General features: G+C 48.4%; 1 protein-coding gene across 3 annotated transcripts in view; it reads right to left on the reverse strand.

Annotated features, from left to right (window-relative positions):
- Positions 1–27850, reverse strand: part of LOC137353122 (spectrin beta chain, non-erythrocytic 1-like) — a 194971-nt gene that overhangs the window by 53987 nt on the left and 113134 nt on the right. For all 3 annotated transcript variants that reach the window (XM_068019139.1, XM_068019136.1, XM_068019138.1), the window contains 4 exons: positions 12939–13202; positions 6764–6988; positions 3937–4026; positions 2835–3113 (listed from right to left, as the gene is read on the reverse strand). In XM_068019139.1, the coding sequence (XP_067875240.1) occupies positions 2835–3113; positions 3937–4026; positions 6764–6988; positions 12939–13202 (858 nt within the window). The remainder of the gene's footprint in view (positions 1–2834; positions 3114–3936; positions 4027–6763; positions 6989–12938; positions 13203–27850) is intronic.

Genomic DNA, 27850 nt, shown 5'->3' on the forward strand with positions numbered 1-27850 from the left:
TCTAGAAACCATAAACCAGGACAAAATTAGTTGTCACTTGGAAGAACATGGGTTAATAAATGACAGCCAGCATGAATTCATTATAGGCAAATTGTGTCTGACGAACTTGATTGAGTTCTTTAATGAAATTGGATACATAAATCACTAAAAAGATGCAGGTTAGCAAGGCCATAAAAAAAAGGCAAACAAACCATTGGGGTTCATTTCTAGAGCATTAGAATTGGAAAGCAAAGAGCTTATGTTCAACTTGTATAGAGCCTTAGTTAGACAACAGTTGGAGTCCTGTACAGTTCTGGTCTCCATCTTGCAAAAAGGATGTAGGGGCATTGAAGAAGACAAAAGGAAAAGGTGGTACCAGAACTGAGGGGCTGTAATTATCAGGAAAGATTGAGTTGGGTTCTTTCTTTCGAAAAGAGAAGGATGAAGGGTGACCTGATAGTGGTCTTCAAGATAATGAAAAGTTTTGACGGGAGAGACAGAGAAGATGTTTCCACTTGCGGGGAGATCAAAAATAATGGCCATAAATACAAGGTAACAGGACAAGCTGAGAAGGCTGAAAAAAAGCATCTGGGATCATTGGCTTTATAAACAGAGACATAGGCCGGAATTTTACCTTGTAGTGGAGGCCCTGCCCACTGGCTGAAATGTCAGGGCCGAGCCCACCTCCAATGGGCCTGGAAGCCACGCAGTGATTTTATGTGGCCCAGGCCCTTAGTTCGCCCTGGTTGGGCCTTCCACCCCTCTGAGGCAGGAAGCCCCGCCTCCAGGGGCTGCCAGCAAATCAGTGGGCCTGCAGCTCTTCAGTCTCAGGAGTGCCACCGGGACCCGTGGCTATTGCTGGGACTGCACCTAGCCAGGACCAGCAAGATGGAAGAGGCCTGGGAATAGAGGTAAGTGTGTTAGGCCTCACCAAGGACAATCAGCTGGGCCCCGGTGAGGCTGAGGGGGGTGCGGTGGAGGTCGCTCGAGATAGTTGGGAGAGGTGCTCCAGAGAGGGCGGCTTGTGCCACGGGGGTTGGGCGGGGCCCAATCAGGAGGGCCCCCACCCCGAGCCGGCAAGGAGGCCTCCAGGTTTCCTCAGCTGGCGAAATGCCTGGCCGCCACTGGTCATATAACAGCGGCAGCGGGATGAGGCCCTTAAGTGGCAATTAATTGGCCACTAAAGGGCCTCAATTGACCGGGGGCACGCAGGTCGTTTGACACCTTCCCCTCTGCTGGTAAAATGTCAGTGGGGGCAGGTAGGCAACGGGAATGACACCCTCCATCTCCCACTCAATTTTACGCCACTTCCAGCCTGCTCCCGGTGAGGGGTGGGGGGGGGGGGAGGGGGGTTTGTACAATTCCAATCACAGAGTACAAAAGCAAGGAAGTTATGCCGAACCGTTATAAGTCTCCGGGTTGAGCCTCAGTTGGAGTATTGCTGCTAATTCTGGCCACCCAATTTAGAAAGGATGACAAGAACTTGGAGAAGGTGCAGAGGGAATTTACTAAAATGTTACCAGGAATGAGAGACTTCGTTTATGTGGAGAGGAGACGGGAGAACTTGCCTCGCCTGGTAACCTCCACACCTGTACACAGTTAAAGAGGAAAAGGAAGACAACAGCCCAGATACATCCTCACCCGACACATTCCCCAAGTACAGATTCACTCCTTAGAGCAGAGAAGGTTAAGGGGAGATTTAATAGAAGTGTTAGAAATCGTAAATAGTTTTGATAGAGTAAATAAGGAGAAACTGTTTCCAAAGGCAGGAGGGTCAGTAACCAGTGGACACAGATTTAAGATAACTTGAAAAAAAAATCCAGGCTCAAAAGGGAGTTGGATAAATACTTGGAAAAGAGAAAACTTGTGGGCAATGGGGAAAGAGCAACAGAGTGGGACTAATTGGATAGCTCTTTTCGAAGATCCACATAGTATGATTGGCCGAATGACCTTCTTCTGTTTTGTATGATTCTATATCATTTCTTTTCTCGATCCACCTACCAGTACTCGCCTTAAAATAAACCTTATCATCACACTCCTCTCCTCACCCCAGTGTGGCTCCTCTTCTCTGCCAACCTCTAACCCTACACTTCCCTCTACCCTGATTTCTAACCTTCCCTAGTCTCTGAATTCTAACCCCACTCTTCCCTCTCCTCGAATTCTAACCCCGTCTTCTCCCCCCCGTCCTCTTACCTCATTCACTCCCCCCCGACCTCTATCCCCACTTTTCCCTAGCCTCTGACCTCTAACCTCACTCTTCTCTGGCCTCTGACCTCTAACCCCACTCTTCCCTCTCCCCCAATCTCTAACTTCACTTTTCCTTTCCTTTTCCTCCCACACTCCTCTACATTTCCTAGCTCGCTGCTGTTGACTCCAGGATCAGTTTTCCCTCGCCCTTTGATCACATGCCCCTCCCTCTAACCCCACTTCATCTCAACCTCCCATGTGCATCATTACCGAAGAGAAAAAAGTCAATACAAATCTTTCTTTACAATTTACTGATAGAAAATTGGACACTGCCCACAGACATCAACCACCCCTCGTGCTCACATGAATGGGAGCAGCTTAACAGAGCAGTCAGGCAGAGTGCAGGAAGCTTGGGCCTGTACCCCACGTATATCATGGTGCACAGACCCCAATGTATTCATCCTGCCTCGTGTGTTAACCAGCACACCTAGACACAGTTAAAGGAGAGGGAAAGGAAGGTAAACTCCCAGATACAGACTCACCCATGTTTCCGCCAGATACAGGCTCACGCCTTGTGTACTTCTGTCTATGAATCAGAGAGATCTGCACAGACACAGTGAGAAACAGGAGCCCCAGTCTCAGCCTGTTTCCACCTAAACGTTTCTCACCTTTCCTTTCTCATCCGTCATCATATGTAGTTCTTGCTCACTCAGCCACGATTCCACCTCAGAAGCATCGAAGTAATATTGCTGGACTCGCTGCATTGCAGTCAGCCTCTGGTGCCGCTGCTGAGTCTCCTCTCGAAGGACATCCCATAGCTCCCGCAGCCGGTCCAGACTCAGACGCACAGCGTCAGCCTCCGGGCTATGGATGGAAGCAATGTGCCCAGCCCGCTCCATCACATCACTGATCCGAGGCTGGTGACCCTGAATCTCCCGCTGAAGAGTCTGTGAACATCAAACAGAGTGAGTGCCAAACAGAGCCAAGGGAACTCCCAGGTACAGTCTTCTCACAATGCACTTGTGTGTGTCGGAGCATGTGTGTTACAGTCTCAATGAGTGTGTACGTATGACAGGATATCAATGTGTGTGTGTTGTGTGCATGCGTGCGTGAACGTGTGAATGTGCGTACTTGATTTGAGTGTCAGCGTGCATGAGAGTGAGTGATTATCACTGTGTGTGTGTGTGTGTGTGTGTACGAGTGTGTGTATTAGAGTATATGTGTGTGACTCACATTGAAATAACAATAAGTCCGAGACCCTGGAGATATATCCCAATAACTAAACTCTGCTGTTAACCGCCTCACACAGTTAGCTGACGATCTGTCCCACCCGCATCCTGTTCAGATCTGCTTTTTAAAAACTCTTTCACAGGCTGTGGGCATCACTGACACGGCCAGGATCTATTGCCTGTCCCCAATAGTCCTTGAGATGGTGGTGGTGAGCTGCCTTCGTGAACGGCGGCAGCCTGTGTTCTGAAGGTATTCCTACCCAGTGATGATAAAGGAACGGCGATATATACCCAGGTCAGGACGGCATGAGATTTCGAGGGGAATTTGCAGGAAGGTTCTGTCGAAAAAGGCTTAGCGAGTTGCTGCAGTGTATCATATAGATAATACACACTGCAGTCACGGTGCGCCTCTGGTGGAGGGAGTAAATGTTTAATGCGGTACATGGAGTGTCTATCAAGCAGGCTGGTTATAGCCTGGTTCTCACTCCCAATCCCACCCCATTTCCCAAATTTTCAATCTTGCCCTGTTGCTGCCTCTCACCTGAAGTTTTTTCTGCAGGAGCTGCACCGTTTGCAGGTTGCTCCCATGATCCTTGGATGTGGCCAATGGCAGGCGTTCCTGAGTCCAAAGCTGCGGAACACAGTAAATTTTCAGCTTCTTACGTGGTAAATAATAGCAGCAGGTACTTAAACAGGTACACTGTACACTGTTGTAATATTGTACAGTGCAGAGTGCAGTATTACTGTATGGCGGAGTAACAACACACTGTGGCAATACCATATAGCAGAGTTATGGTATAACAAGATCAACTTGCATTTATATAGCATCTTTAATATAATAAAATGTTCCATGGCACTTCACAGGGGCGTTATCATTCAATCTTTGACACTGAGTGACATAAGGAGATATTAGGTGACCAAAAGCTTGGTCAAAGAGAAGCGTCTTAAAGGGGTACATACAAACATACGAATTAGGAGCAGGAGTAGGCCATTCGGCCCCTCGAGCCTGAGCCGCCATTCAATAAGATCATGGCTGATCTGATTGTGGCCTCAACTCAGCTTTCCTGTCTACCCCCAATAACCTTTGAACATAGGAACATAGGAGCAGGAGTAGGCCATTCAGCCCATCGAACCTGCCCCACCATTTAATACAATCATGGCTGATCATCCACTTCAATGCCATTTCCCCACAGTATCCTCAATAGGAACATAGGAGCAGGAGTAGGCCATTCATCCCTTGTCTATCAAGAATCTGTCCGACACAGCCTTAAAAATATTCAATGTCCCAGCCTTCACTGCCCTCCAGGGAGAATTCCACAGATTAATGACCATCGGACAGAAAAAAATTCTCCTCACCTCCATCTTAAATGGGAGACCCCTTATTATTAAACTCTGTCCCCTAGTTCTAGTCTATCCCATAGGGGGAAATATCCTCTCAACATCCACACTGTCAAGTCCCCTCAGGATCTTATATGTTTCAATAAGATCACCTCTCATTCTTCTAAACTCCAATGCGTATCGGCCCAACCTGTCCAACCTTTCCTCAGAGAACCCCTTCATCCCAGGAATCAGTCGAGTGAACTTTCTTTGAACTGCTTCTAAAGTAATTATATCCTTTCTTAAGTAAGGAGACCAAAACTGTACACAGTACTCCGGATGTGGTCTCACCAACGCCCTGTACAACTGCAGCAAAACTTCCCTACTTTTATACTCCATTCCCCTTACAATAAACGACAACATTCCATTTGCCTTCCTAATCACTTGCTATACCAGCATACTAACCTGTTGTGATTCATGTACCAAGATATCCAGATCCCTCAGTACCGCAGAGTTCTGCAATCTTTTTCCATTTAACTAATATACTGCTTTTCTATTCTTCCTGCAAAGTGGACAAGTTCACATTTTCCCACATTATACCATATGCCATATTCTTGCCCACTCACTTAACCTATCTATATCCCTTTGCAGACTCCTTCTGTCCTCTTCACAACTTACTCTCTGACCTATCTTTGTGTCATCAGAAAATTTAGCAACCATACATTGTGTCCCTTCACCCAAGTCATTGATATAGACTGTAAATAGTTGAGGCCCCGAGCACTCATCCCTGTGGCACTCCATTAGTTACAGCTTGCCAACCTGAAAATGACCCATTTATCCCTACTCTCTGTTTCCTGTTAGCTAACGAATCCTCAATGATGGAAGGTAGAGAGGTTTAGGAATGGAATTCCAGAGCTTAGGGCCCAGGCAGCTGAAGGCATGGCCGTCAATGGCGGAGCAATTAATATCAGGGATGCGCAAGAGACTCAGAATTGGAAGAGCACATATATTTGAGGGTTGTGGGGCTGGAGGAGGTAACAGAGGTAGGGAAGTGCAAGGCATGGGGTATCTGAACACTGGGATGAGAATTTTACAATTGAGGTGTAGCAGGACTTGGAGCCAATGCAGGTCAGTGAGTACAGGAGTGATGGGCGAACAGGACTTGGTGCAAGTTAGAATACGTGCAGTGGAGATTTCAATCAGGTTTTGGTTACACAGGGTAAAATGTGGGAGGCCAGCCAGGATTGTGTTGGAATAGTCAAGTCTACAGGTAACAAAAGCATGGATGAGGGTTTCAGCAGCAGGGGCAGAGTCCAGCGATGTTTAGAGGTAGAAATAGGGTGCCTTGGTGATGAAGTGTCACCCAAGGCTCAGTGGGCAACACTCTTGCCCCCAGTCAGCAGGTTGTGGATTCAAGTCCCATTCCAGAGATTTGAGCACAAAAATCTAGTCTGGCACTCCAGTGAGTGCAGCACTGCCAGAGGTGCTGTCTTTTGGAGGAGATGTTAAACTGAGGCCCCGTCTGCCCTCTCAGGTGGATATAAAAGGTGCCATGGCACTATTTTGAAGAACAGCAGAGGGAGTTCTCGCCGCTGTCTTGGCCAATATTTATCCCGCAATAGCATCAGAAAAACAGCTTATCTGGTCATTATCACACTGTTGCTTGTGGGATCTTGCTGTGTGGGCATTGGCTGCCAGATTGCACAATGATCACTGTTTAAAAAGTACTTCATTGGTTGTAAAGCAGTTTGGGATGTCCTGAAAGGTGCTATAGAAATGAAAACCTTTCTTTATGAACTGAATACGCGGTGAAGAACATTTTGGGGTCAAATATGATACTGAGGTTAAAAACCTCAGCCTCAGACAATGGCCAGGGAGAGGAGTCAGTAGCTAAGGAACAAAGTTTGTGGCAGGGATTGAAGACTTGGGTTTTCCCAATGTTTGCTGCAAAAAACCCTGTCCATCCTTCTTTTAGCAAACGGAACCGTGCCCTTGGTCTGAGGTGAAGTATTCATACCCTAAGAACATTTCTGTTTGATTGCAGTACTTACTGTCTCCTCCTCCATATCCCTCGTGACCTGATGAACTTCTTTGGATGCCAGCAGAATCCTCCGTCGTTGCTTCAGAGGTTCAATCAGACGCACAATTCTTGCTTCTACTACATTTTGCTTCTCAGTCACCTCTTCTTTCCCTGCCCCTTCCTGGTGCAGGGTTGCAGCCTGGGCCTGTAACTCCCCAACCTCTTTGTACCAGCCCTCCATCTGATTCTCCAGGACCTGCAGATCAGGAGGTCAGAAGAGGTCATTGGGCAATCCTGAATGCTGACAAATAAATCGCTGGCCCCAGCCCATCGCAGTGGCCTTTAATCTGACTTGGCTAGAGGAATGGGGACTCCAGGTGAAGGCCACTGCGGCCAAAGATTGGGTTGGGCAATATTACAGAACATCAATATTGCTGAAAATAGAGACATGTTTTCGAAACTTTTCGTCTTGCACTCATCAGGACAATCCGCAAGAATAACCAATGTAAGGGAAAACAACAACTTATACTGCATGAGAGGAGGTGCAGTATAAGTTGTTGTTTTCCTTTACATTGATTATTCTTGTGGACTGTCCTGATGAGTGCAAGACACAAAGCTTCAACAACATGTCTCTATTTTCAGCAACAAAGTGATTCCTGACAACGCAGCAGCCGCTGACATCAGAGTGCGCCAAGATGTGCACATGCACAGCTACATCTTGTCAGGACTAAGTGGCACGTGCACGGGATGACGTCATGGCACAGCCCCAACGTCATCGCGTATCCGTGCCTGGTCCATCTTCGCGCATGCGTGATGATGTGTCATCAGTTATCCAGCCCCCTGCTCGGCTGGAGGAAGCAGCTGACTTTGAGGCTAGAGCTTGATCCCCATCACTCGCTCCCAGCCCAGTAGCCACTCTCCCCCCTCGGCAACTCGCTCCAATGTCGCCCCGTCACCCCTTGCTTCTTCGGGCGGCGTGTGGAGAACGATCAAACGTAGGAGCGAGTGGGCGACAGGAGGGAAGCGGTGCCGCCGAGAACTAGCGGCTGGAGTAGGAGGGGGTGGGGGGGTGGTGTGGGGAGCGACTGATCGGACAGCGGGGTGGTGTGAGCAGGGAACAATCGGCCAGGGAAGTGGGGGGGAAGCAGCGAGGTCTGGAGCGGGCGGCTGAGGTGGGGGAAGTGGCTGGTTGGAAGGAGGGGGAGAAAGCGAGTTGCCCGGGGGGGGGAGAGCGGCCAGTGGGGTGGGCGCTAGTAGCTGCAATCGGGTGGAATCAGTCCTGGTCAGTCAAATAAACGAATCACAATAACAAATTGGCAGCACATTTGATACTCTGCCCTATTTTCGATAGGAGTGACAATTCACCATCTTCCAATGGAATTTCAATCATAAAATTCCTTTTGTATTTAATAGGATTACTGGAATATTAAATGGATCTGAGGATTAGTTAGTATCCGATAACTATGTAGTGGCATATTACTGGGCTTCCATCCAACTTAATGTAAGGTTAGTTTGCTAGAACGATCTAGCCATATGCATTTCCTGTGATAAATTGAGCAGCGCCATCTTTAATCCTGGCAGCTGTCTGACGTTCCAGTTGAAGAGCCTGCATTTGCGTATGTGCAAGTACTGTGCCATCTAGTGGTTGCGCTGTCAGCAAACGCAGCCTTTCAGCAATATTCAAGTTCTTTATTACATAACCATAGGCACCAACGACATAGGTAGGAAGAGAGATGGGGATTTAAGGCAGAAATTCAGGGAGCTAGGGTGGAAGCTTAGAGCGAGAACAACCAGAGTTGTTATCTCTGGGTTGTTGCCTGTGCCACGTGCTAGCGAAGAGAGGAATAGGGAGAGAGAGGAGTTGAACACGTGGCTGCAGGGATGGTGTAGGAGGGAGGGTTTTGGTTTCCTGGATAATTGGGGCTCTTTCTGGGGTAGGTGGGACCTCTACAAACAGGATGGTCTTCACCTGAACCAGAGGGGTACCAATATCCTGGGGGGGAGATTTGTTAGTGCTCTTCGGGGGGGTTTAAACTAAATCAGCAGGGGAATGGGAACCTAAATTGCAGTGCCAGTGTACAGGCTGTTGAGAGTAGTGAGGTAGGGGATAAGGTTACAGGGACGCAAGAGGGCACTGGCAAGCAAGAACTTGGTTTAAAGTGTGTCTACTTCAACGCCAGGAGCATCCGGAATAAGGTGGGTGAGCTTGCAGCATGGGTTGGTACCTGGGATCCTGATGTTGTGGCCATTTCGGAGACATGGGTAGAGCAGGGGCAGGAATGGATGTTGCAGGTTCCGGGATTTAGATGTTTCAGAAAGAACAGAGAAGAGGGTAAAAGAGGGGGGGGTGTGGCATTGTTAATCAAGGAAAGTATTACAGCGGCATAAAGGACGTTTGAGGACTCGTCTACTGAGGTAGTCTGGGCCGAGGTTAGAAACAGGAGAGGAGAGGTCACCCTGTTGGGAGTTTTCTATAGACCTCCGAATAGTTCCAGAGATGTAGAGGAAAGGATAGCGAAGATGATTCTCGACAGGAGCGAGAGTAACAGGATAGTGGTTATGGGGGACTTTAACTTTCCAAATATTGACTGGAAATACTATAGTTCGAGTACTTTAGATGGGTCTGTTTTTGTCCAGTGTGTGCAGGAGGGTTTTCTGACACAGTATGTGGACAGGCCAACCAGGGGCGATGCCACATTGGATTTGGTACTGGGTAATGAACCCGGCCAGGTGTTTGATTTAGATGTAGGTGAGCACTTTGGCGATAGTGATCACAATTCGGTTAGGTTTACCTTAGCGATGGGCAGGGACAGGTATATACCGCAGGGCAAGAATTATAGCTGGGGGAAAGGAAATTATGACGCGATTAGGCAAGATTTAGGATGTGTAGGATGGGGAAGGAAACTGCAGGGGATGGGCACAAACGAAATGTGGAGCTTATTCAAGGAGCAGCTAATGCGTGTCCTTGATAAGTATGTACCTGTCAGGCAGGGAGGAAGTTGTCGAGCAAGGGAGCCGTGGTTTACTCAAGAAGTTGAAGCGCTTGTCAAGAGGAAGAGGGCGGCTTATGTTAGGATGAGACGTGAAGGCTCAGTTAGGGCGCTTGAGAGTTACAAGCTAGCCAGGAAGGATCTAAAGGGAGGGCTAAGAAGAGCAAGGAGAGGACACGAGAAGTCATTGGCGGATAGGATCAAAGAAAACCCTAAGGCTTTCTATAGGTATATCAGGAATAAACGAATGATAAGAGTTAGAACAGGGCCAATCAAGGATAGTAGTGGGAAGTTGTGTGCGGAATCAGAGGAGATAGGGGAAGCGTTAAATGAATATTTTTCGTCAGTATTTACAGTAGAGAAAGAAAATGTTGCCGAGGAGATTACTGAGATACAGCCTACTAGGCTAGATGGGATTGAGATTCACAAGGAGGAGGTGTTAGCAATTTTGGAAAGAGTGAAAATAGATAAGTCCCCTGGGCCAGATGGGATTTATCCTAGGATTCTCTGGAAAGCCAGGGAGGAGATTGCAGAGCCGTTGTTGTTGATCTTTAAGTCGTCATTGTCGACAGGAGTAGTGCCGGAGGACTGGAGGATAGCAAATGTTGTCCCCTTGTTCAAGAAGGGGAGTAGAGACAGCCCTGGTAATTATAGACCTGTGAGCCTTACTTCGGTTGTGGGTAAAATGTTGGAAAAGGTTATAAGAGACAGGATTTATAATCATCTTGAAAAGAATAAGTTCATTTGCGATAGTCAGCACGGTTTTGTGAAAGGTAGGTCGTGCCTCACAAACCTTATTGAGTTTTTCGAGAAGGTGACCAAACAGGTGGATGAGGGTAAAGCCGTGGATGTGGTGTATATGGATTTCAGTAAGGCGTTTGATAAGGTTCCCCACGGTAGGCTATTGCAGAAAATACGCAAGTATGGGGTTGAAGGTGATTTAGAGCTTTGGATCAGAAATTGGCTAGCTGAAAGAAGACAGAGGGTGGTGGTTGATGGCAAATGCTCATCCTGGAGTTTAGTTACTAGTGGTGTACCGCAAGGTTCTGTTTTGGGGCCACTGCTGTTTGTCATTTTTATAAACGACCTGGATGAGGGTGTAGAAGGGTGGGTTAGTAAATTTGCGGATGACATGAAGGTCGGTGGAGTTGTGGATAGTGTCGAAGGGTGTTGTAGGGTACAGAGGGACATAGATAGGCTGCAGAGCTGGGCTGAGAGATGGCAAATGGAGTTTAATGCGGAGAAGTGTGAGGTGATTCACTTTGGAAGGAGTAACAGCAATGCAGAGTACTGGGCTAATGGGAAGATTCTTGGTAGTGTAGATGAGCAGAGAGATCTTGGTATCCAGGTACATAAATCCCTGAAAGTTGCTACCCAGGTTAATAGGGCTGTTAAGAAGGCATATGGTGTGTTAGCCTTTATTAGTAGGGGGATCGAGTTTCAGAGCCACGGGGTCATGATGCAGCTGTACAAAACTCTGGTGAGGCCGCACCTGGAGTATTGCGTGCAGTTCTGGTCACCGCATTATAGGAAGGATGTCGAAGCTTTGGAAAGGGTGCAGAGGAGATTTACTAGGATGTTGCCTGGTATGGAAGGAAGGTCTTACGAGGAAAGGCTGAGGGACTTGGGGTTGTTTTCGTTAGAGAGAAGGAGGAGGAGAGGTGACTTAATAGAGACATACAAGATAATCAGAGGGTTAGATAGGGTGGATAGTGAGAGTCTTTTTCCTCGGATGAGGATGGCAAACACGAGGGGACATAGCTTTAAGTTGAGGGGTGAAAGATATAGGACAGATGTCAGAGGTAGTTTCTTTACGCAGAGAGTAGTAGGGGCGTGGAACGCCCTGCCTGCAACAGTAGTAGACTCGCCAACTTTAAGGGCATTTAAGTGGTCATTGGATAGACATATGGATGTAAATGGAATAGTGTAGGTCAGATGATCGGCGCAACATCGAGGGCCGAAGGGCCTGTACTGCGCTGTAATATTCTAATTCTAATTCTAATAACACTTGCTTCACTCAGAAGAATGTTCCAGCTCAGCTGTTGAATCACTGGTAGGCATTAAGCAGGTACCTAAGGGAGGAACGACTTCAAATACCAACATCCAGTGTGAATTGTTCAAATGCATGTGTCATTGGCTCTTTTACAGGTAATTATCACCCGTCTTTATCAAACAAAAGCCTAGAATTTTCAGAGATTTCTAGCTCCTGAGGGAATATGAGCTCCTGTTAAATGAGCAGTGTGTATAATTCTTTCTTTTGGGCCTCCTTATCTCGAGAGACAATGGATACGCGCCTGGAGGTGGTCAGTGGTTTGTGAAGCAGAGCCTGGAGTGGCTATAAAGGCCAATTCTGGAGTGACAGGCTCTTCCACAGGTGCTGCAGAGAAATTTGTTTGTTGGGGCTGTTGCACAGTTGGCACACAGGGTACACAGTACACAGGGTGTATAATGGGTGGATGGAAAGCACGCAGGGTGTATGATAGCAGGTGAGTAATGGGTGGAGGGTGTGTACCAGGCAGTGTGTTTAATGGGCAGTGGGGGGGGAGTAATGGGCTGGGTGAAACAGTCTAACAAGCGGGGTGTATAATGAGCCGGGCATAAGGGGTGGGGCAGAAGGGGTGAGGTATTATGAGAGGGGTATAACAAGCGGGGCATATACTGAGCGGGTCATATAGCGAGCAGGGTATAATGATCACAGCATAATGAGTAGGGCATATAACGACTGGAGTGTATGGCGAGCCTGTTATATAGCGAGTGGGGAATAACGATTGCGGCATAACGATGGGAGTATATTACAAACATAATGAGTGGGGAGTATAATGATCCTGGCATATAGGGTGGGATGTGTAATGAGCAGGGTATAACGAACGCAGAATGTTGAGCAGGCATGTAACAAGCAGGCGTGTAACGAGCGGGGTATAACATGCGGGGCGTGCTACAAGAAGGGTATGTAACAAATAGGGTACAACAAACGTGCATAACAAGCGGGCATGTAATGAGCGGTTGTATAATGGGCAGGCAGTATAATTGGTATCCAATCTGCTACCACCCATTTTCTGTCCCAATGAAGGTAAAAAATCTCAATGATGGATGTGCACACTGCGAAGAAGCTTGCTATGAAAAGACGCACTGACCCCAGTTTCTTCAAGCCCTTTGGCTGTTGTGGAATGCATATCGACTCAGTGGAGAATGGCAAGGAGACTCCCGACAGCTCACCTGCAGTTTCTGGAGTTGACTGTTGACACTGGCGATGTCTCTCCCTCCTTCTACCACCTGTAGCTGCCCCTCCAGCTGCGACAACCTCCTGTCCAGCTCACCATAGCTCTGGACCAGGAGCTCAGCCTTGTTTGCGTCGAACAAGTGCCTCGCCTTCTCCTGAGTCGTATTTTCTAGGACTATCCAGCAATCGTGAATCTCCTCCAGTTTCCTCCTCACTTCCAGGGCTAACTCGGGTTTCTCCTTGATCAGCTGTTGCCCCTCCTGTAACAGAGAGCAGTGAGTGACTGAGCGATCATTGCACAATCAAACCAGACTCCAGTGCAGGCTGCTCCTCAAGCCTTACACCATGACAAGAAAATCAAACTCAACCAGCCAAAAGACTCAGAAATAACCTCACACTCACACAGAGCACTAAAGCATTATTACTGGTGATGCAGGAATATTTTAAATAGGAAACAACATCTCATAATATCCAGATGATATGAAACATTCAAACCTTGGAAAGATCCATGGGATTAAGTGGCTGGGACTCCACAGAGTGTGGAGAGAAAGCAGAACGTTGCGACTATCAACCGCTAAAAGGAACTCAAACTCAGCAGACGTCCTCACATTTCGTTCGTCCACATTGCAAGCGGAGGATTGGCAGATCAATACAATGCAAAGCTCTCACTGTTGTGTGCCTGGGGTGTCGGGGAGGTAGGGAGAGTTTGTTCAGAGGTTTGCAGTGTGCGAAAGGATATAGCTGTCCCTGAAAGGTAGAAAGTCCTTTGATTCTGATACTCATGAGGCTGGGGAGGCGAAGGTCGGTGAGGAGGCGAGGGTCAGTGGAGAGGATCGGTGAGGAGAGCAGGGTCAGTGAGGCAGGGCATGGTCAGTGAGACAGGGCAGGGTCGGTGAGGCAGGGCAGGGTCGGTGGGGCAGGGCCGGGTCAGTGAGGCAGGGCAGGGTCAGTGAGGCGGGGCAGGGTCGGTGAGGCGGGGCAGGGTCGGTGAGGCGGGGCAGGGTCGGTGAGGCGGGGCAGGGTCGGTGAGGCGGGGCAGGGTCAGTGAGGCGGGGCAGGGTCAGTGAGGCGGGGCAGGGGCGGTGAGGCGGGGCAGGGTCGGTGAGGCGGGGCAGGGTCAGTGAGGCGGGGCAGGGTCAGTGAGGCGGGGCAGGCAGTGAGGTGAGGCAGGGTCAGTGAGGCGAGGCAGGGTCAGTGAGGCAGGGCAGGGTCAGTCAGGCGGGGCAGGGACGGTGAGAAGGGGACAGTTGGTGAGGAGGCAAGGGTGAGTGAGGTGGCGAGGGTGAGTGAGGAGCGGCCGGTGAGGTAGGGGAGTGTTGGTGAGGCGGGGCAGGATTGGTGAGGCGGGGAGGGTCGGTGAGGCAGGGCAGGGTCGGTGAGGCGGGGGAGGGTCGGTGAGGCGGGGGAGGGTCGGTGAGGAGGGGGAGGTTGGTGGGGCAGGGGAGGGTCGGTGGGGCAGGGGAGGGTCGGTGAGGCAGGGGAGGGTCGGTGAGGCAGGGGAGGGTCGGTGAGGCAGGGGAGGGTCGGTGGGGCAGGGGAGGGTCTGTGGGGCAGGGGAGGGTCGGTGAGGAGGGGGAGGTCGGTGGGGCAAGGGAGGGTCGCTGAGGAGGGGGAGGTTGGTGGGGCAGGGGAGGGTCGGTGAGGAGGGGGAGGGTCGGTGATGAGGGGAGGGTCGGTGAGGAGGGGGAAGCCGGTGGGGAAGGGGAGGGTCGGTGGAGCAGGGGAGGGTCGGTGGAGCAGGGGAGGGTCGGTGAGGAGGGGGAGGGGGAATTGTGGGGATGTGGTAGGAATATGGGATTAACGTAGGATTAGTATAAATGGGTGGTTGATGGTCGGCACAAGCTCGGTGGGCCAAAGGGCCTGTTTCAGTGCTGTATCTCTAAATAAAAAAATTAAAAAAATGTTGGCGTGAGTATGCCACCCAATCCACACAAATAGAAAAATGTTTGCTGTCATCCAAAGACAAAAGTGAGTGATCCTCAGGGCACATTTAATGCACAATTCTCTGTATTTTTGGTCATTTTAAACCTGGGCCAAAGCAAATTGGACACAGGTCAAAGTTCATCTCAGTATCTTGTCTCCATTGAATGGGCCCAGCAAAGTGAATTAATCTGTTGAGTGAGTTCCCAATCTAGCTAGTGTCTTTCCAATTTCCTCATGAACATGAGTAATCAATTTACTGCCCTTTTGGGATATAAATTCCAAAAAGAAAATTTGCTGAAAAATCAGTGTTTTTCGTACCAGTGTTGTCAAGTTTATACAAAAGGGACTCACTGTAACTTCAGAGAATCCAAAGGCTTTGAGTTACTATCCCATTCCACCCAATATACACCTGCCTAGGGAGGCGAGAAAACCACAACTAGGACACAGGAATTTTGATTCAGTGAGAGGTAAATTCAGGGCTCAAGTTCAGTAAATTCACCTTTGAACCAAATGAACAATGTACGGAATGGACAAGAACCCGGGAAACTTTTAAGAAGCAAGTGGATACATACGAACATACAAATTAGGAGCAAAATTTGGCCATTCGGCCCATCTAGCCTGCTCTGCCATTCAATAAGATCATGGCTGATCTGTCTCGAGTTCCACACTCCCATCTAGCCCTGATAACCTTTGATTCCCATGCCCAACAAGAATCTATCTACCCTGAAATCAGGCGACTTTTGGATCGTTCTGGGAGAATGATGGGCTGAATGGCCTTCATCTCCCATAACCATTGGGTCACACTACAGCCATATTAGGAGAGGCATTGAACCACTAGAATCGAGAGCAATACAAGTCTACAAGCCATGAGGAAATCTGGTCGTTTAGTGGCTCTGCGATTGACAGGTCAATACAATAGACATGGCTCCAGTGATTGTCAGAACATCAATCTGGAAGAGTGAGAGGTGAAAGGGCAGGAGCTAAGAGGGCGGTGGGGGGGCGGGGGTGCGGTGAGAGAGTAGGAGGAGGGAGAATTGGAGGAAAGAGGGCAGGAGTAGTGAGGGTGGGTGGCTGAAGGGTGCGATGGAATTTGGAAGGGCTTGATGTGAAGGGCAGTAGGTGAATGGGTGGGAGCTGTTGGGCAGAAGGTCAAAGGGTGGGAGGGGAGAGGATGGGAGGTGAAAGGGCAGGAGGTGGAAGAGTAGGAAGGGTAAATTTAATTGTGGCTGAAATTCCTTTGCGTCTTGAAGCAGGCACGATTCCAATAGACGGGCCAGGATTGTCCAGGAACGGAGAAAGATGGGAATGGAAGACTGACCTTGGGCCCCTTCAACATCAAACAGGCACGCTTCGGGCACCAAGCATGTGTCCCAAGGGGCCCCTAGTGAGCTTCAACACACACACATGCCCAGGCTTACTCCATGGGAGCGGGGCGTGGGCAGAGAGTGGCATCAGGGACTGGGGCAACAGTGGCCCAGGTTTGTCGATCCAGAGAGTCCCTGCTCTTTCCAATGACACCAAATAATAAATATTTTCCAAATTTTCAACCCTATTCCAAGCTGCCCAGCTGCTCCTTTAAGGACCTGACAAATGTTAGTCAAAGGAGCAAAGATCCTGGGTGAAATCACTGCCGGAAACTCACCTCAATATTCCTTACACCAGCACGGTCACCATAACCCCTACACCAGCACACTCACCATCGTCCCTACACCAGCACACTCACCATCGTCCCTACACCAGCACACTCACCATCGTCCCTACACCAGCACGGTCACCATCGTCCCTACACCAGCACAGTCACCATCGTCCCTACACCAGCACAGTCACCATCGTCCCTAAACCAGCACACTCACCATCGTCCGTACATCAGCACACTCACCATCATCCCGATACCAGCACACTTACCATCGTCCCTACATCAGCACACTCACCATCGTCCCTACACCAGCACACTCACCATCGTCCCTCCACCAGCACACTAACCATCGTCCCTCCACCAGCACACTAACCATCGTCCCTCCACCAGCACACTCACCATCGTCCCTACACCAGCACACTCACCATCGTCCCTACATCAGCACACTCACCATCGTCCCTACACCAGCACACTCACCATCGTCCCTACACCAGCACACTCACCATCGTCCCTACATCAGCACACTCACCATCGTCCCTACACCAGCACACTAACCATCGTCCCTACACCAGCACACTCACCATCGTCCCTACATCAGCACACTCACCATCGTCCCTACATCAGCACACTCACCATCGTCCCTACACCAGCACACTAACCATCGTCCCTACACCAGCACACTCACCATCGCCCCTACACCAGCACACTCACCATCGTCCCTACACCAGCACACTCACCATCGTCCCTACACCAGCACACTCACCATCGTCCCTACACCAGCACACTCACCATCGTCCCTACACCAGCACACTCACCATCGTCCCTAAACCAGCACACTCACCATCGTCCCTACACCAGCACACTCACCATCGTCCCTACATCAGCACACTCACCATCGTCCCTACATCAGCACACTCACCATCGTCCCGACACCAGCACACTAACCATCGTCCCGACACCAGCACACTCACCATCGTCCGTACATCAGCACACTCACCATCGTCCCTACACCAGCACACTCACCATCGTCCCTACACCAGCACACTCACCATCGTCCCTACACCAGCACACTCACCATCGTCCCTACACCAGCACATTCACCATCGTCCCTACACCAGCACATTCACCATCGTCCCTACACCAGCACACTCACCATCGTCCCTACACCAGCACACTCACCATCGTCCCTACACCAGCACAATCACCATCGTCCCTACACCAGCACAATCACCATCGTCCCTACATCAGCACACTCACCATCGTCCCTACACCAGCACACTCACCATCGTCCCTACACCAGCACACTCACCATCGTCCCGACACCAGCACACTCACCATCGTCCCTACACCAGCACACTCACCATCGTCCCTACACCAGCACACTCACCATCGTCCCGACACCAGCACACTCACCATCGTCCCGACACCAGCACACTCACCATCGTCCCTACACCAGCACACTCACCATCGTCCCTACACCAGCACACTCACCATCGTCCCTACACCAGCACACTCACCATCGTCCCGACACCAGCACACTCACCATCGTCCCGACACCAGCACACTCACCATCGTCCCTACACCAGCACACTCACCATCGTCCCTACACCAGCACACTCACCATCGTCCCTACACCAGCACACTCACCATCGTCCCTACATCAGCACACTCACCATCGTCCCTACATCAGCACACTCACCATCGTCCCGACACCAGCACACTCACCATCGTCCCTACACCAGCACACTCACCATCGTCCCTACACCAGCACACTCACCATCGTCCCTACACCAGCACATTCACCATCGTCCCTACACCAGCACATTCACCATCGTCCCTACACCAGCACACTCACCATCGTCCCTACACCAGCACACTCACCATCGTCCCTACACCAGCACAATCACCATCGTCCCTACACCAGCACAATCACCATCGTCCCTACATCAGCACACTCACCATCGTCCCTACACCAGCACACTCACCATCGTCCCTACACCAGCACACTCACCATCGTCCCGACACCAGCACACTCACCATCGTCCCTACACCAGCACACTCACCATCGTCCCTACACCAGCACACTCACCATCGTCCCGACACCAGCACACTCACCATCGTCCCGACACCAGCACACTCACCATCGTCCCTACACCAGCACACTCACCATCGTCCCTACACCAGCACACTCACCATCGTCCCTACACCAGCACACTCACCATCGTCCCGACACCAGCACACTCACCATCGTCCCGACACCAGCACACTCACCATCGTCCCTACACCAGCACACTCACCATCGTCCCTACACCAGCACACTCACCATCGTCCCTACACCAGCACACTCACCATCGTCCCTACATCAGCACACTCACCATCGTCCCTACATCAGCACACTCACCATCGTCCCGACACCAGCACACTCACCATCGTCCCTACACCAGCACACTCACCATCGTCCCTACACCAGCATACTCACCATCGTCCCTACATCAGCACACTCACCATCGTCCCGACACCAGCATACTAACCATCGTCCCTACACCAGCACACTCACCATCGTCCCTACACCAGCACACTCACCATCGTCCCTACACCAGCACACTCACCATCGTCCGTACATCAGCACACTCACCATCGTCCCTACACCAGCACACTCACCATCGTCCCTACACCAGCACACTCACCATCGTCCCTACACCAGCACACTCACCATCGTCCCGACACCAGCACACTCACCATCATCCCGACACCAGCACACTCACCATCGTCCCTACACCAGCACACTCACCATCATCCCGACACCAGCACACTCACCATCGTCCCTACACCTGCACACTCACCATCATCCCGACACCAGCACACTCACCATCGTCCCTACACCAGCACACTCACCATCGTCCCTACACCAGCACACTCACCATCATCCCGACACCAGCACACTCACCATCGTCCCTACACCAGCACACTCACCATCGTCCCTACACCAGCACACTCACCATCATCCCGACACCAGCACACTCACCATCATCCCGACACCAGCACACTCACCATCGTCCCTACACCAGCACACTAACCATCGTCCCTACACCAGCACACTCACCATCGTCCCTACACCAGCACACTCACCATCGTCCCTACACCAGCACACTCACCATCGTCCCGACACCAGCACACTCACCATCGTCCCTACACCAGCACACTCACCATCGTCCCTACACCAGCACACTCACCATCGTCCCTACACCAGCACACTCACCATCGTCCCTACACCAGCACACTCACCATCGTCCCTACATCAGCACACTCACCATCGTCCCTACACCAGCACACTCACCATCGTCCCTACACCAGCACACTCACCATCGTCCCTACACCAGCACACTAACCATCCTCCCTACACCAGCACACTCACCATCGTCCCTACATCAGCACACTCACCATCGACTAGAGATATTGTAATTGGAAATTAGAAAATGGCAGACTTATTCAACAGCTACTTTGTTTTGATCTTCATAGTAGAGATACAAAGAAAATCCAGAGACCTGGAATAATGATCCAGAGACTTCTGTTCAAATTCCACAATGGCAGCTGGGAGAATTTAAATTCAATTAGTTAAATAAATCTGGAATAAAAAGCCTATTTCAGTAATGATGACCATGAAACTAACATATTGAAAAAGTCAAAGAACAGAACTGGACGGAGCACCTGGAAAAGACAAAGGCACACACCGCCCTGTCAACCCTGCAAAATTCTCCTCACTAACAGCTGGGGGCTTGTGCCAAAACTGGAAGAGTTGCCCCACTCAAGCAACAGCCTGAGATAGTCATGGCATGCCAGGAGCAGTGTCAGGCATACCTGAAAATGAGGTGCCAACCAGGCAAAGCTACAACACAAGACTACATGCATGTTAAACAGCAGAAGCAGCATGCTATAGACAGATCCCACAACTAACGGAGCAGATCTAAGCTCTGCAGTCCTTCTACATCCAGTCCTGAATGGTGGTGGGTAATTAAACAAATACTAGGACGGGAGGAGGAGGCTCCATGATGGGGGGTCCAGCCCGTCTGTCCTGCTCCAGCTGCACCCCTAGCCAAGTTGTTCCAGGACATGTGGAAAATTGCCCAGGTATGTCCTGTCCACCAAAAGGAGGACAAATCTAATCCAGCCAATTATCACCCCATCAGTCTGCTCTCAGTCATCAGTAAAGCGATGGAAGGGGGTCATTGACAGTGCTTTCAAGCATCACTTACTCAGCAATAAACTGCTCACTGCCACTCAGTTTGGGTTCTGCCATGGCCACTCGGCTCCAGACCTCATTACACCCCTGGCCCAAATAAGGATAAAAGAGCTGAACTCCAGAGGTGAGGTGAGAGTTACTGTCCCTGATGTCAAGGCAGCATTTGGCTGAGTATGGCATCAAGGAGCCTGAGCAAATCTGGAGTCAATAGGAATCAGTGGGAAAAATCTCCACTGGTTGGAATCATACCTAGCACAAAGGAAGATGGTTGTGGTTGTTGGGGGCCATGCACCTAAACCCGCAGGAGTACCTCAGGGTAGTGTCCTAGGCACAACATCTTCAGCTGCTTCATCAATGACTTTCCCTTAATCATAAGGTCTGAAGTGGGAATATTTGCAGATGATTCCATGATGGTCAGTCCCATTCCTCACTCCTCAGATATTGAAGCAGTCCGTGCCTGCATGTAGCAAGACCTTGGCAATATTCAGGCTTGGGCTGGTAAGTGGCAAGTAACATTCACACCACACATGTGTCAGGCAATGAACATCTCCAACAAGAGAGAATCTAACCATCTCCCCTTGACATTCAATGGCATTACGATCGCTGAATCCCCCACTATCAACATCCTGGGGGTTACTATTGACCAGAAACTAAACTGGGGGACCAGCCACATAAATACTGTGGCTACAAGAGCAGGTCAGAGGCTGGGAATTCTGCAGCGAGTAACTCACCTCCTGACTCCCCAAAGCCTGTCCACCATCTACAAGGCACAAGTCAGGAGTGTGATGGAATACTCTCCACTTGTCTGAATCAATGCACTCAAGAAACTCAACACCATCCAGGACAAATCAGCCCCTTGATCAACACCCCATCCACCACCATTAACATTCACTCCCTCCACCTCTGGTGCACAGTGGCAACAGTGTGTACCATCTACAAGATGCACTGCAGCAACTCACCAAGCATCCTTCGACAGCACCTTCCAAACCCGCGATCTCTACCATCTAGAAGTACAAGGGCAGCAGATGCATGGGAACGCCAGCACCTGCAAGTTCCCCTCCAAACCACACACCATCCTGACTTGGAACTATCTTGCTGTTCCTTCACTGTTGCTGGGTCAAAATCCTGGAACTCCTTCCTAACAGCACTGTGGGTGTACCTACCCCACATGGACTGCAGTGGTTTAAGAAGGTACATCACCACCATCTTCTCAAGAGCAATTAGGGATGGACAGTAAATGCTGGCCTTGCAAGCGATGCCCACATCCCATGAACGAATAAAATAAATTCACTCAATTTACTCCATCCTCTCCATTCCCACAATCCTTACTCGTTTTGCAATGTTGACTCCTATTCTTTTTCCCAGTTTTCTTGATTGTTTTCCTCATGCCCCTTGCCCTTATATCTCGTTCTTCCAAATGGACTCTTTCTTTTCCATGCTCCTCTGATAGAATTCTCTCACTATTCCTCTTGTGACAGCGTCCCCTTGTTGCAGAACCCACATCTGTGCCCCAGGAGTATAAACATTTCTTCCTGCACAGGCCCTGCAGTCTCACATCAATCGCCTCATCCTCCTCTCAGTAAGCTATCTAGTGCCCAGCCCAGGGCCCTATCTGGAGAGAGAAAACCAGTCGCTACCTGCTGCTGCCAATCTGCAGAGAAAAATCAGTTGCTAGCTGTCGTCAGGATGGGTGAGGCACAATCAGCTGTTCGTCAAAGTGTTGTCCAACTTAGTTGGGGGAGGAGAAGCCAAGCGAAGGCCTGGAAACCATGTGGTCACACATCAAAGGAGAAATTTGGCACCAAACTCAGAAGTGTAGCAAACAGTGAGCGTTCAGGAGGAAACAGGCTGTTGAAATAGACAGAAACATAGCAAGACGCAAGCTAACACAGAGAAGTGTGAAGTTATGTGTATTTGTAGGAGGAATGAGGCGAGGAAATATAAGCTAAATGGTACAATTTTAAAGGGTCAGAGACATCTGGGGGGGGGGGGGGAGGTGTATGCACACAAATCTTTGAAGGTGGCAGGACAGGTTGAGTAAATTGTTAAAAAGGTGTACAGGATCCTTGGCTTAATAAAAGAGGTAGAGAGTACACAAGCAAGGAAATGATGTTAAACCTTTATAAAGCTATTGTCAGGCTCCAGCCAGAGTATCATGTCCGTTTCTGGGCACCAGACTTTAGGAAGGATGTCAAGGCCAAGGAGAGGGAGCAGTGGAGAATTCTTGAAATGGCTTCAGGGATGCCAGACTTTAGTGATGTCAAGACACTGGAGAAGCTGTAGTTATTTTCCTTAGAGCACAGAAGGTTTTGGGGAGATTTTGTTGAGGTATTCAAAATCATGAATTTTGATAGAACAGATAAGTAATTTCCAAAATGGAATTGGATGAATATTTGAATGGGAAAGATTTGCAGGGCTATGGGGAAAGGGCAGGTGAGTGGATAGCTCTACCAAAAAGAGCCCAGCACAGGCATGATGGGCCGAATGGCCTCCTTCTGTGCCGTATAATTCTCTGACTCGACGAAATCCTTAACCTAGGGTTGACGACTTTGAGTGACAGCTAGTTCTAAGCCTAATGAAGAAAAGGTTTCATTGATTGATGGCCGCTGTGAACAACTCCTCACCTGGGACTCCAATTCAGATTCAAAGGGGACAGTTCAGAAGGAGAAAGAGAGAGAGAGGCAGAGCATAAAGAAACTCAAAGGGGAGAATTTTCCCAGGCACTTGAAGATGGGTTTGGAGGCAGGGCAGTGCAGCAAATTTAGGAAAAATTGCATCGGGCAGGTTTGCCAACGAGTTCACACCTCCGGTCAGTTTTCCCAGGAGCAGGCTGGGTCCAATGCCAGCAAACTGTGTGTGTGTGTGTGGTGGGAAGCCAGTTCTTGTAGTTAAAGTAAAAGCAAAATTCTGTAGATGCTGGAAATCTGAAATAAAAACAGAAAGTGCTGGAAATATTCAGCAGGTCAGGCAGCATCTGTGGAGAGAAATGCAGAGTTAACGTTTCAGGTCAGTGACCTTTCATCAGAACTAGAAATGCCAAGGCTGATGCATTCCCATGACAGAGGCTTGACGTAGCGAGAGGATCTCCTGGAGACTGATTTCTCCGATAGTGCTGGGACTGATATGGTGCCAGCCACTACCTTGATAATGATGGAGCCTCCATTGTTTGCCTGCTGCTTGTCCCTCAGTAGCACTTTCACTGGTGACACTGTGAAGGCTGCGGGTCGTCCTAGCAATGGGCCACGCTGAATACACCTCTCACCTCTGGAAGTTGCTTGCCATCCCCAACTGGATAGCACTCCCGGAGGCAGGTTCTTAATTGGCCGGGTTACGCAAGATTGCGCCTGAATTCCCGCTGTTGCTACAAATGCAATCGGGATTCAAAAATGGTCCTGAGCCCAAAGATTTTCGAAGTCTGGAAGATTCAGCCCAGAATGTTTATAACACACAGCTAGCAAGGTTTAATGCTGAAAGGTTGGAAGTTCAGCGCCAGCTTAACTGACAAAAGCAGGTTAGAGGTTAGAATAAGTAATCATACAGCGAGCTTTGACTTTGCTATTTTACATCTCAAATAGTGCAAGGAAAACACTGTTCATTTATATATATAAAGTAGATAGAACCACTTATTAGTTTAAACCATATACCAACTCACAGCCTTAATAATGCATTTATTCACCCTGCTATCCATAAAGAGATGTCATGTGACATGATGTGTTACAGTCCAGTAGCAGGTGGACAGATTCTACCGGATCTACATTACAATCCCAGAGCTCATCACTTTCTGCTTGATGTCTACGTAAATGGTTGCACTAAGCCTAATGCAACCATTTATCTAGATATTGAGCAGGAGGCGATGCGCTCCAGATCATAGGGACATAAAGTCCAGTTATTCTGTGACTGTGGCAAAATCCCATTACAAACTGTATCCTCATTGTAATTCAGATGCTTGGATAGGGTGTACAATGTTAAAGCCATTGTACTTTGCTCCAAATTTATTGAATACCTTAGGTATTCTCCTGCATGCAGCAGTGTTGGGCATTCCCTATAGGTGGCCTGAATATCTTAAGTTCAACTGTTTCCGCTGACTGTCCAACATCTAATTATATGAGATTTTAACCCAGGGTGTAACGAGATAGTCACACCAGCTCTCATATATACTTCACTAAACCTTTCAAAAGTTACTGAGAAACACTGAGGGAGATGATGTCGAATGCAAATCGTAAATCTCCTTTATTTCACAGGCAGCGAGTAAGCACAGAGAGTAATTGTCGAAGCTCATATTTGTTGAGATGAGTTTGAACTGCAACCTCTGCCACCTGCATTCTACACCTCCAAGTCCTGTCGCCTGGCCTGCGCCTCGCAGTCTCCCGTTACCAGCAACAGGCTTTCCTTTCACCACTGTTAATAGTAGCATCAGGAAACAGAGGGCTCCATCATCTTCCCTATCAGGGGTTTGGCAGCTGTACTCGCAACCAAAGCGACCTCTCTCCTTGCAGAACAGATCGACAGGAGCCTGGGCCTGCGTCAATGAACTGAACCTCACCACAGCTGGTGGGAATTAAAAGTATTTCTTATTCAGAGTCTAACTGATGCTGTAGAATAAATTCTACGCAGTTGAATCCATGCTGTAATATATGTTAAACACAGTCCGTACTGTAACATATATCATAACCAGTCCAGTCCATGCTGTAATATACATTATACACAGTCCCTGCTGTAATATACATTATACACAGTCCCTACTGTCATTTACATTGTACACAGTCAATGCTGTAATATATATTGCAGCACAGATTGAGTACAAAGTCCAGTCCATGCTGTAATATATAAAAGGGGGACAGAACATGCCAGGGAATTATAGACCAGTCAGCTTAACATTAATGGTAGGAAAAATAATGGAATCTCTACTAAAGGAGAGAACTGAAGAACATCTAGAAAAGAAAAATATAATAATGAAGAGTCAACATGAATTTCAAAATGGAAAATCCTGTTTGACAAACCTTATTGAATTTTTGGAGGAGGTAAGACAATGCAGGTAATGCAGTAGATGTAGTTTATCTGGATTTTCAAAAGGCCTTCAATAAAATGCCCCATAATAGGCTAATGTAAAAGGTCAGAGAATGTGGAGTCAGTGACAAGTGGTAGAACAGATTGCTAGCTAGCTTCAAGACAGAAAGCAGAGAGTGGGAGTAAAGGGTAGTTATTCAGAGTGGCAGAAGGTCCCTTCATCTAAGTCATTTATATAAATTTTAAATAGTTGAGGCCCCAGCACTGATCCCTGTGGCACACCACTAGTTACATCTTGCCAACCAGAAAATGACCCATTTATGCCTACTCTCTGTTTCCTGTTAGCTAGCCAATCTTGTATCCATGCCAATATGTTATACCCTACACCATGAGCTTTTAATTTCTGCAATAACCTATGATGTGGAACCTTATCAAATGCCTTCTGGAAATCTAAGTATAATACATCCACCGGTTCCCCTTTATCCACAGCACATGTAACTCCCAAAAAGAACTCCAATAAATTGGTTAAACATGATTTCCCTTTCACAAAACCATGTTGACTCTGGCTGATTACCTTGAATTTTTCTAAATGCTCTGTTATAACGTCTTTAATTATTACTTCTAACATTTTCCCTAAGACAGATGTTAAGCTAACTGGCCTGTAGTTTCCTGCTTTCTGTCTCCCTCCCTTTTTGAATATTTGAAGATTTTCCAATCTAATGTAACCTTCCCCGAATCTAGGGAATTTTGGAAAATTAAAAGTAATGCATTAACTATCTCACTAGCCACTTCTTTTAATACCCTAGGATGAAGTCCATCAGGACCCGAGGACTCGTCAGCCCGCAGGTCCAACAATTTGTTCAGTACCACTTCCCTGGTGATTGTAATTTTCTTGAGTTCCTCCCTTCCTTCCATTTCCTGACTTACAGCTATTTCTGGGATGTTACTTGTATCCTCAATGGTGAAGATCGATGCAAAATATCTGTTCAATTCATCTGCCATCTCCTTATTATCCATTATTAATTCCCCAGACTCACTTTCTATAGGACCGATGCTCACTTTGTTAACTTTTTTAAAAAATATCTATAGAAACTCTTACTATCTATCTTTATATTTCTAGTTAGCTTTCTCTCGTACTCCGATTTTACCTTTCTTATCAATCTTTTAGTCATTCTTTGCTGTTTTTTATATTCTGTCCAATCTTCTGACCTGCCTCCCATCTTTGCGCAATTGTATACTTTCTCTTTCAGTTTAATACTATCTTTAACTGTTTTAGTTAACCACAGATGGCGGGTCCCACCCTTGGAATTTTTCTTTCTCATTGAAATGTATCTGTTCTGTGTATTCTGAAATATCCCTTTAACTGTCTGCCACTGCATCTCTATTGACCTATCCTTTAATCTACTTTGTCAGTTTACTTTAGCTAGCTCTGCTTTCATGCCCTCATAATTGCCCTTATTTAGTTTAAAGTACTAGTCTAGGACTCACTCTTCTTGCCCTCAAACTGAATGTAAAATTCAATCATATTATGATCGCTGCTACCTAGGGGCGCCTTAACTATGAGATCATTAATTAATTCTATCTCGTTGCACAATACCAGGTCTAGTATAGCCGGCTCTCTGGTTGGCTCCAGAATGTATTGTTCCAAGAAATTATCCTGAAAACATTCTATGTACTCCTCATCTAGGCTACCTCTGCCCATCTGATTTTTCCAGCCTATATGTGGGTTGAAAACCCCCATAATTATTGCTTTACTTTTCTGACAAGTAAATTGTGAACAGCATTGGTCCCAGCACTGATCGTTGTAGAACACCACTTCCCACCTTCTGCCACTCTGAATAACTACTCTTTACTCCCATTCTCTGCTTTCTGTCTTGAAGCCAGCTAGCAATCTATTCTACCACTTGTACCCGACTCCACATGTCCAGTCCATGTTGTAATATATACTATATAGCCCATGCTGTAATTTACATTATACAAAGCCCATTCCATGCTATAATAATATCATACACAGTCCATGCTGTGATACATTTCGTCATGCCCAGTAAAGAGATATCATACTCCTACTTTTAAAATACGAATTTTATTCAAGGTGGACTCTT

This window comes from Heterodontus francisci, chromosome 40 (assembly GCF_036365525.1).
Source record: "Heterodontus francisci isolate sHetFra1 chromosome 40, sHetFra1.hap1, whole genome shotgun sequence".
NCBI lineage: Eukaryota > Metazoa > Chordata > Chondrichthyes > Heterodontiformes > Heterodontidae > Heterodontus > Heterodontus francisci.